At 36.6% G+C, this 9,509-nt stretch overlaps 3 protein-coding genes and 1 non-coding gene across 5 annotated transcripts; 1 reads left to right on the top strand and 3 right to left on the bottom strand.

Moving 5' to 3' along the window:
- Nucleotides 1–908: 908 nt before the first annotated feature.
- On the bottom strand, nt 909–2,168 carry LOC147506407 (uncharacterized). The gene has a single exon (XM_086605764.1). The coding sequence runs from the start codon at nt 2,166–2,168 to the stop codon at nt 909–911; it is 1,260 nt and encodes a 419-aa protein (XP_086461890.1).
- LOC147506406 (reticulon-like protein B12) lies at nt 1,445–6,248 on the top strand. Of its 2 annotated transcripts, none has more exons than XM_086558567.1 (4): nt 1,445–2,140; nt 2,869–3,049; nt 5,322–5,533; nt 5,807–6,248. In XM_086558567.1, the coding sequence occupies exons 2-4, from the start codon at nt 2,880–2,882 to the stop codon at nt 5,971–5,973; spliced, it is 549 nt and encodes a 182-aa protein (XP_086414693.1). In that variant the 5' UTR covers nt 1,445–2,140; nt 2,869–2,879; the 3' UTR covers nt 5,974–6,248. The 2 variants fall into 2 exon arrangements, with proteins under 2 accessions (XP_086414693.1, XP_086414692.1); XM_086558566.1 differs by lacking the exon at nt 1,445–2,140 and adding an exon at nt 2,486–2,796.
- A 615-nt stretch (nt 6,249–6,863) lies between these two features.
- LOC147506405 (small nucleolar RNA U3) lies at nt 6,864–7,077 on the bottom strand. Its single transcript, XR_015194115.1, has one exon. It is a non-coding gene; the product is annotated as a small nucleolar RNA U3 (small nucleolar RNA).
- Nucleotides 6,910–8,790, bottom strand: LOC147506404 (uncharacterized). Its single transcript, XM_086558565.1, has 3 exons — nt 8,362–8,790; nt 8,127–8,256; nt 6,910–7,938 (listed from the first exon to the last, which is right to left on the bottom strand). Exons 1-3 carry the CDS (start codon nt 8,513–8,515, stop codon nt 7,473–7,475), a joined length of 750 nt encoding a protein of 249 aa, XP_086414691.1. The 5' UTR covers nt 8,516–8,790; the 3' UTR covers nt 6,910–7,472.
- Nucleotides 8,791–9,509: the final 719 nt, after the last annotated feature.

Raw genomic sequence — 9,509 nt, 5'->3', positions numbered from 1 at the left:
GTGGGGGAACCGATTGGTATTGGTGTAATCCCCAACAGTTCTAGGTGTGCAACTCTTTGTTCCTGAGTCATATTATTCATTCGCTTCCTACATCGACTCACGATAACGGGACACTGATCATCAGCCATAATGTTATGCAATTGAATCTGTAGCAAGCAACAATCAAGAAAAAAAAAAAAACATTCAGTTATTTATGAATGTTCAAACTTAAGAGTACAATACTTACCCTAAAACAGTAAAACGAAATCAAAATTGATAGCACAATACACATTGTACCTGCGGTTCCACTGATTACAAAACCGATTCTAACGTGAATGACAAATACGCAGTTGTTGTCGCGAGTGTTACAGAGAGAGTTGAGAATCGAAGGGTTTCACTTGTTACAGAGACTTCCAGAGTTTTTGCCGGGATGATCAAGAAAGATCCAGAGTTTTTTGTTGAGCTTCGAGCAACGAAGGGTCCCTTTTGCTTTTTCATCTCCGTTCATTATTAATTGATTTTTAAAACACGTGTTAAACAGATAAAGAGGTGCGAACGGTATTTTCCACGGCGCATTCGGCTAACTCGCCTACGCCTCATTACAACGTAGAATAGATGCATATATTGTATAAACTTTTTGTTGCTTTGTTCGATGTGTTTGTCTTGTTATTTAGTCTTCTGAAATTGTTCAGTCAATCTCGTAAAAGCACATATGTTAAATAAATAAATAGTTTTTTCTTGTTGGCCTTGAGTTTGTCATCCGTAGAGTAATCACCTGCACGTCTCTACATTAAAAAGCAGCAACCATGAGTACATTCTCTTCTTGTTGGACTCTGTTATTTCATGTATATTTTGTGAATACTATCAGTTACATACATGTGCTCCTCATTCTTCACCATGTGTACATAGCTTCTTATCCTTCGCATGAATCAATGGGAAATAGTTATTGATCCGTCTATGTTCAAGGAAACCAGGCTATTAATGTGAGCAACTGCGCCTAGTCGAGTTCTTGATCTTACAGATTGCCGCCCAACTTTTACAAATGTACCCAGCCTTAGATTGTAAAGGAACAAGTTTTTGTAATACACACGCAATAACAAATTGTCTCCGTATGCATGTATGGCTTCCACCTCTGCTTCTTTCCATAGATTTGTAGTAAGTCTAGTTCCACTGATGACCTTGTATAAACTCTTTATTGGAGCAATGTGAACAACATGCCTTTTGGCCCAAACCTGCTTTATAGAGTCCTCTAAGATCCATACGTCTAGTAACACCTCGGAAGAGGAGTTATCTGAAAAGCACAAGTGCCCTTCCATTTCTAAGAGTCCCATACAATAGTGTCTTCTTTCCGAGGCACATTGGCTTCCTGGGTGTGGCATTGTGGAAAATTTCTCCTGGTCCATATTGAATATCACAATAGAATTTGAACAATGCGGCAAAACCCCAAACAGTCTCTTGTATTCTTGATCGTCAATCATCCAATGTAGAGCTCCATTAAAGATTATAGGCGCTCTGTTAATATTTGGAGGATGAGAGACGAACCCAGGAATCAGTCTTAGCAATTTAGTGGCCAAGCTAAGTACCGAGGATTTGAAAAATCCGCCTTCTCCATAGATAAAAATAATTCTATACTCCCTAGCCTTTGAGTGAAAGAAAAACCCACATGCAGAATAGTATGTTGCAGAATAGTATGTTGAAGATGGCCTCCTAGGCTCCACCTGTATAGTGTATTCTTGTCCAGTAACAGGATTCCAAAGAAATATGTTTGGATCCACGTATGATTTTTTTATGAGAAGAAACCCATTGCAAGAACTATGAACTCGTGGCACACCAAATTTCACCCGGTCAGAAAAGCTTAATTCCATATTGATGCTTTTACTCACAATCTTCGTAATTCGACTTTCAACAGTGAAATTCATAGTGAACTTGATTTTGTACTTGGTTTCTCCAAGTAGAAACATCGTGATTCTATGGAAAGCAATAACAGGAGTAGCTCGATGGAGATGCATGTCAACAATATATGGAGTCGGCCTAATGAGGCGAAGTATACACTCAGCGGGAAGTCTACTAAATATTTCAGTGATTATTATGTCATAATGGAGAGGTTCTCCATTATCACTGTCGTTTTCACTTACCTGACCACGGCGAGATCGAACCCAGGGTAAGCATCGTGTTATTATATTCTTCATAATTTCTGCAAACAGAATCAACTTAGAAAACTGAGACTGGATCAGTTAAACAAACTTATTTTTTTATCGGTAAGAAACAGTACTATCAATTTTTGTCAAAATACGCCCGCACACCTATCAAAGAAACCTTCTTAGGATACCTATATAAAAACGTACAGCACAATATAGAATTCTTGAATTAAAATTCTTGCTGGTTGAATTTGGAACAATCAATTAATAGGGAAAAAAAATTTGGAAAAGAGCAAATTAAACCTTGATTTGTCGCCTCGAAATATAACACAAGCCTGTCAGAATTGAATTGGTGGAGGAGTTTTAGACTCTTCTTCTTCTTAAGTAATAAAAATTCTCACGGCAGCAGACCAGATTTAAATTTCCTAATGAAACTCGAACTGTGACTACTACATAAACTTTGCATGACAAATCCTAAACTATTTATAACTCAAGTCCAATAAAGATCGTTTAGAGTCTGAAATTTATGGGTTAATTAAACTAAATCCCCTACCAATTTAGACTAAACTCTCTATTGATTACATGGATCATCAAACCAGCAGCGAGCTAATATTCATTTATTACATGGATCATCAGCGTTTGTTTAATAGACTTGATCAAATCCTTGGTGAATCTCTAAGTAAGTAAAAAGAAGTTGTTTTGTTTTCATTTACAGTTTAGATGATCAAATTTTTGTGTTTGGCTGAAACAGTTGCTGATGTGATGTTGTGGAGGAGAAGAGAAGTAACAGTTGGAATACTGTTGGTAACGGTTTCTACGTGGCTGGTTTTTGAGAAATCTGGATATACTTTGCTGTCCTTAGTTTCTAATGTTTTTCTGCTGTTATTTACCATTCTTTTTCTTTGGCCCAAATCTGCACAGATTCTCAACAGGTAATCCTCTGTCCTATCATTTATAGTGTGAATTTTTTATTTGTTGTGTTAGTGAGAGTTTTCTTTGTTTGTATTTAGGCCTTAAAGAAACTTAGACAGAATTTGTAGATAGCTAAACTTTAGTAATTGAATCCAAAATCTTATAAGATATTCATCTTATAAATGTATTAGGAACAAGCACTTGTTTAGTTAAGAATGCCTTGGGAACAAGCTTAATGTACTTCAAGTATCATGTGGGCTGGCTAACTCTACATGAGTCATCCAAAGCAAATGGAAATTTTATTAGCTCCTTTGCATATGATAGATGTGCTGACCGTTCAAAATGATGAATAAGGAATAATGTAGGTTGCACTCATAAAGCAGAAAAATGCACAGCAAAGTTTGACAAATTATGTAATAAGATTAGGCTCTGATGGGTAAGGGGTGTCGTCATGTCCTTTTATAATCTCACTTCTAATGGCAATGAAGACAAATAGGACCAAAGTGAAGTTTTAACCGTTTCCACTGTGGAGAAAGTGAGAGTTCGTTCATGAGCAGAAGTCCAGAAGTATCCGTGCTTGAAGTAAAATTCTGATGTGGTATTGTGGTCGCCAGTTGTAACCGTTTCCACTGTGGAGAAAGTAATAATACCAAGTTTGTTGTGTCCCATTTTCTCTTGTTTACGGTATAATTCCTCATATTTTGTATTCCAAGTTTCAGGAAAGTTAAGGAGTGACTTAATTTGTTTTTTATGCTTGTGGAAAGAACTGACAATTGAAGTAGTAGAGAAACATATCCTCCTAATCACATGTCTATGACTATCAACCATGTTGTTTATTTGGACTATAAGCACCTAATCTCCTACTAAGAGGTATGTGGTAAGGAACCTAACAATTAATAGGCAGGTTGGTCTTTCACATTCACTGTGCGGACTTCATATATGACTTTACATTTTAGAACAATATAACTTTTTCTTGTCATTAAGTTTCTCCTAATCATTTATACTTCTATAGTATATGTTGTTGTTAGTTTAGTTGAAATTGCATCGTTTGAATTTACTGGGCATGGAATATGATAGGGTTTGAATTTACTGTGCATGGAATATGATAGGGCCTGGCACACAGCCTGACCTTGGGCCTTCATGTCCATGGAATAACTAGTACCGAGGCCTTTTCGGATAAAACCCCACACCTATGGCCTAGATGAGGCCCAAGCCCAATGGGTGGTTAAGTGAGCTTCTCACTTTATCAACCCATGATGAGCTCATTTCTTCTCCCATATGGGACTATAAGATTTCAGGTTCACAATACCCAACAGAATACCTTTTATTACAATCCTAAGTTCTCTCACAGTATGCAGATGGCTTGGGGGTGTATTTGAAGTGAGAGTTATACTGAGAAATTGAAAATCCGTGTTGAGAGATCTAACAGCATAAGAATTTTGGAGCTCTTTCCACTTCGTGCTTGTGTTTTGTTTGCATATCAGTCAACTCCAAAGGCTTGTAGCTATACCATTCTAATTATGACATATAGTTAACGAAAGTGAAATGAATGCTTCCAAGTTTTCCCCTTGCCAATGATATATTGTCCTGTTTTAATTGGTGTAGTCAGCATGCTTAGCTGAGAATATGTGTAGGCAGTGGTATATCTTTGTAGCTATTCATGCTTGTAGAGTAGAAGTCCTCTGTTCAGTAGAGATGGCATGACATTCATATACATATCTTTAATCTTCCAGTCCTTCTATGTAAAGCTTTTGCATACTTGTGTCTGGGTGTTTACACCAAGTAATCTCTTCCTTCACTAAATATCAAGCAGTTGAGACTTTGGACAATTAGAGTTTACACTTTACAGTGGTAGTCTGTATACAAGGATCTGGTGAAAATAAATTGTAGGATTCGATATAGAATAGACATAAGGCTCGAAACTCAGAATAACAATGGAAAGTCATGAAAAATACCTTTAACCGTGTTTTAGTATGTTGTAAATGATTTAGTTGTTTGTTGTTTTTTTGTACCCTACTGGGACTTTCTGCATCTTGGTATCCATAATTATTGTGAGCTTGTCAATTAAGAAAGATGTAAAGCACATTTTTGTACAATGTCTTAAATGACAAACTAATCTATTAGACCATAAATTTCTGATTCCACATGGGAATCATCCATATTCACTTAATTTAGTGGTTTGGAATATTATTATGCTGATTTGTGGAAACAAGTACCGTGCCATTACAGGTGTCTGTGTCTTTAGTGATATGTAAACCGATGTCTTACAAGATAAATTGATCTTGAATACAGACCAGCCCCTCCTCTACCAGATTTACAGCTGTCAGAAGACGTGATAAATGAAGCCGCAGCTTTCATTCGTGCTCAGGTGAATACATTGCTTGCAGTTTCCAGGGATGTTACCCTAGGCAAGGACTCAAAATTGTTTTTCAAAGTAGCTGCGTGCATGTGGCTTATCTCAGTTGTTGGCGGTTGGACTGATTTGCTTACTTTGGGTTACACAAGTAAGTTTTCAAAACCTCACTTCATTTAAAGCTTGCTTGTTCCATAACAACTGGGTACGAAAAATACTAATAATAATAATAAAAAAGAGTTGAGGCAGTATGCAGAAAGTATTCAAGGATGAAATTCTTGAGATTTACATGGGGTCCATAACAACATATCAGAGATATTAGTGGATGCTACCAGATTGATTTGTTTTCCTTGAGACTCTGATGCTTCTGAGTTTATTATACTGTATTCTATTATCTGGATTTTAAGCCGTTGCTTATTAGCAGGTGTGGTTGTTCTTCTTACTGTTCCTGCACTGTACCAGAAGTATGAAGATCAGATCGACAAATATGTGATAATGGCATATAAAGAGTTGCAGAGATTCTATGTAAAGTTAGATGCAGGTCTCAGTCAAATCAGAACTTTGATATTGGAGAAGAGGAAACTATGCTAATTCCTTCCTTTCCTTTAGTTTGTTTTTACTTGAAAGAGAGCTTTTTCTAAACGCTTTTGCGACTGTGCGGTGGTGGGGGAGTGCATTTTTTCTGTTCTCTCACCTTTTCCTTTTTTTCCGTCGTTTGTACTTCAATTTGTCATGCCTCAGCTGGAAGGTTGTCTGTTGGGCTTGTGGCAAAAGAGTGTGTTTTCTACCAATGAACCTTTGGATTTAAGGTTATGTGTTGGTTGGTGTTGGTATGTAGATAATTTGGGAAACTTTTGTTGTTAGAACTGTCACAAAAGTAGTAAGGATGAATTAGTATAACTGCTATCGATGAAGGATGAATTAGTACTATAATACACTTAATCAGTTGGCTTTATCGCCATGACACCATTACTTCTTTTTTGTATATGAGTGGAAACATGTGTATCTGAAGAATACTTCAAAGTATACCCAGTTCAAAAATATGCATTGGGATAATTTTTTTTTCATAACATATATCAGTGTACTTTTTATTCACTGACCTTTACAGAAGGTTGTTCAAATTTGATTCTGATGATTGCTAATGGTCAGCACTACTGTGCCTGATAACATTACAATCATTGTAACCACATGATAGTAACCCTCAACTTGCCTGATAACACACACACACACACAATACTGACTCTTTGAGCCTGTCGCACAATTAGACAACCACCTCAATAACCTGAAGTAAATAGTCTCCTCTCATCAGTACGTGCTGGTATTTTGTGTAAAACCTACAGTGTATTTCAGCAACACTGAAACTCAGCTAAAACACGTCGTATTTTAGTGAGTTTCCAATTAGAACATTGATTATTATCATTCATGGTCATTAAAGTACATGTAATCACAGTTACAAGGCATAAAAAGCAAAAAGATTTTGAAGCTTGTCAGACAACCGCACGACCACCCCAGTAGCCCCAAGGCTGCTGAGAACGATCCTCTATAGCAAAGTGAGCCCATCTGGATCACCAGCCATTAATCACGCTCTGGTCGCCCGGTCCTGTTTCATCTACCAAGCTTTGGTTACCGTCTCTTGATTACTCAAGGAAACAGAGGTACTTCCCTATAGAACAGATCCTGTTCAAGTAAGGTCGTGACTATCACTTCCACAGAAGACTTTAAATACTTTGTACATGTGCTTCTCTTACTGGTGTGGGACTTTTGAAATGTTTTTTGAGGCCGCTGTGAGGGCGCTCGGCATGTGTACCAAGAGTTTGGAATACTTGGATTTTGAAATTTATTTTTGGAGGATATATAATCTATTTTCAATGTGGGCAACTCACATGGCGAGACACACTGACAAAATATGTAAGAAATTGAAGTAAGAAATGAGACATTAAAGCAATTGGATCTCGTACTACTATTAAAATGTTAAACTAGAAAATCCAGAACGGTGTCAAAGGAATGAAACATTTGCAACATTAGCCGCTGATAATACAACACTCAAATAGTTGTGCTACTCTTATTTATCTCACTTATATGAAATGCTCTCAACGATAAGGAGTTACTTGAGTTTGCATAGCTCTGCCAGTTACAGACAATTCATCAAAGTTGGCATCAGCTAAATTCCACAATCCACCCCATAGGATGATATCCTCATTGGAGATATCTGCTATATTGGTGTCACCATTTAACATGGAAGATAGTAGGTACTGGCTTTCAGAAGTGTTCGGGTACAGAGAGATTGTTTCTCGCCGCACTTGAGCTAGAGAAGATACTCTATTGTCACTCTCATCAAGTAGAGTCATGATTTTGTTCATGTCAAAGTGGTTTTGTTGCTGGTGGTTTTCTGCTTGTTGATATTGCAATAGTTGTTGACGCCTAAATAATGGCTTTTTTGATGATTTCTCAGATTGCTCTGCGGAGACCTTCCCCTTTTTCTTGAAATGAGTCCTCCAATAATTCTTGATTTCATTATCAGTTCTCCCAGGTAAACTCCGTGCAATTGTTGACCACCTGGGTATATGCATCGGCATTATCAGTGAGGTACTAACTAATTCACAAACTTTTGGGCGATATAGAAGAAGTTGTTAAGAAGAGTTATTAGGCTTAGAAAAATGTTCATGGAAAATTTAACTGACGTACACAACATTCATTTTTTCTCCCAGCTTAGTAGGACATAGAATATGCGCTAAATGCCTCACCTGTTTCCCCACCTAGCATGTTGCTCTAGAATGATAGTTTCTTCATGTGGTGTTATTCTCCCTCTCTTGAGGTCTGGCCTCAAGTAATTAACCCACCTTAATCTACAACTTTTGCCATTTCTTTTCAATCCTGAAACCAACAAAAATGGTCCAAATATACAATTTATACTTGTAACAAAACGAACAAATATTTTTTAACAGGGCCTGAGTTACATACACATAGTATACTTCTTACCTGAAAACTTAGCCACAGAGTTCCATCTTCCTTCTCCATGCAATCTAACATATTCAATGAGCGATTTATCCTCTTCAGCAGTCCAAGGGCCCTTTCTCCACCCTTCTTCAAGGATTCCCCAACCAAAGTACCCAGCCATCATTCCTCCATCCATAAGACAAACTTATGTGATTACTAGTATATAAGTTTGTGCTTCAAATAATGTGACATTAGATATTTGTGCTTGCTCATATTTATACCTACATATCTTATCCAAGAGATAGGATTTTATGCTTCAGTTGCTGGCTAAGTCATCGCATTAATCTGCCAATTTGACATGTAAATGGACCTAAACAAATAAATTTATTTACCTGCCACTTACAGCCATTGGAATGTCGAGATCGATCGAACGAATGGTGTTTTATAAATGTTGACCCAGACAATCATTTTGATTCAGCATGAAATATTTTGTAAAAATAAAAATAAAAAACCTATTTTGAAACGAAATTAGACTTCCCCCCACCACTCACACACAGTAAAATGTCTATGTTATCTCATGGTGAAATGTCTTAACTACTCTTTATTGTGTAAAAAACATTCTAGTTGTACATTTGTGTAAAAAACATTCATTTTTACCTAAAATCTAACTCCATAACTCCAGACCATTAATGACAAAAGTACATCGAGTTTGTCATTCATAATAATTCATAGTTCTAATTCAAAATTCTAGTTGGTTTTCAGTCAGTCAAAACTATAAATACAACTAAAATAACTACACCTGAATTACACTACTTACTAACTTTTTATTTAGACTGGCACCCCCAATATAAATCTATAATTAGATAAACACCCCCAATATTATTATTTTATTTAGACTTGTCTCTCTAATACAAACCTGGAACAAGATAAACACTCCCATTCTAAGATAACCAAGAAAGGGTAGTTAGAACATTTCATTATGAGATAACATAGACATTTTAAGGTTAACAAAGACATTTTAAGGTTAACAAAGAATTTGGGTGGGCAAGTCTAATTTCGTTTCAAAATAGGAGTACAGATCTATAAAACTCTTTTTTTTATCTGGTAAAATATTTTCATTATCAAATAATGACCTAATTTAGTTGTTACAAGGGGCTCTCAGCAGAGAAGATACAAAGGCTTGTTGAGGG

The sequence above is a fragment of the Coptis chinensis genome, chromosome 4 (assembly GCF_015680905.1).
Source record: "Coptis chinensis isolate HL-2020 chromosome 4, ASM1568090v1, whole genome shotgun sequence".
In the NCBI taxonomy this organism is placed as follows: domain Eukaryota; kingdom Viridiplantae; phylum Streptophyta; class Magnoliopsida; order Ranunculales; family Ranunculaceae; genus Coptis; species Coptis chinensis.
Note: the sequence above shows the minus strand (reverse complement) of the source record. Positions and strands in the feature narration are given on the sequence as shown.

Coding starts and splice junctions, on each gene's coding strand:
- LOC147506407 (XM_086605764.1), bottom strand. CDS start 2,168: ATGAAGAATATAATAACACGATGCTTACCCTGGGTTCGATCTCGCCGT.
- LOC147506406 (XM_086558566.1), top strand. CDS start 2,700: ATGGATCATCAAACCAGCAGCGAGCTAATATTCATTTATTACATGGAT. Junction 2,797..2,868: donor AATCCTTGGTGAATCTCTAA/GTAAGTAAAAAG, acceptor TGGCTGAAACAG/TTGCTGATGTGATGTTGTGG. Junction 3,050..5,321: donor TCTGCACAGATTCTCAACAG/GTAATCCTCTGT, acceptor TCTTGAATACAG/ACCAGCCCCTCCTCTACCAG.
- LOC147506404 (XM_086558565.1), bottom strand. CDS start 8,515: ATGGATGGAGGAATGATGGCTGGGTACTTTGGTTGGGGAATCCTTGAA. Junction 8,257..8,361: donor CTCTGTGGCTAAGTTTTCAG/GTAAGAAGTATA, acceptor TGTTGGTTTCAG/GATTGAAAAGAAATGGCAAA. Junction 7,939..8,126: donor CATGCTAGGTGGGGAAACAG/GTGAGGCATTTA, acceptor GCATATACCCAG/GTGGTCAACAATTGCACGGA.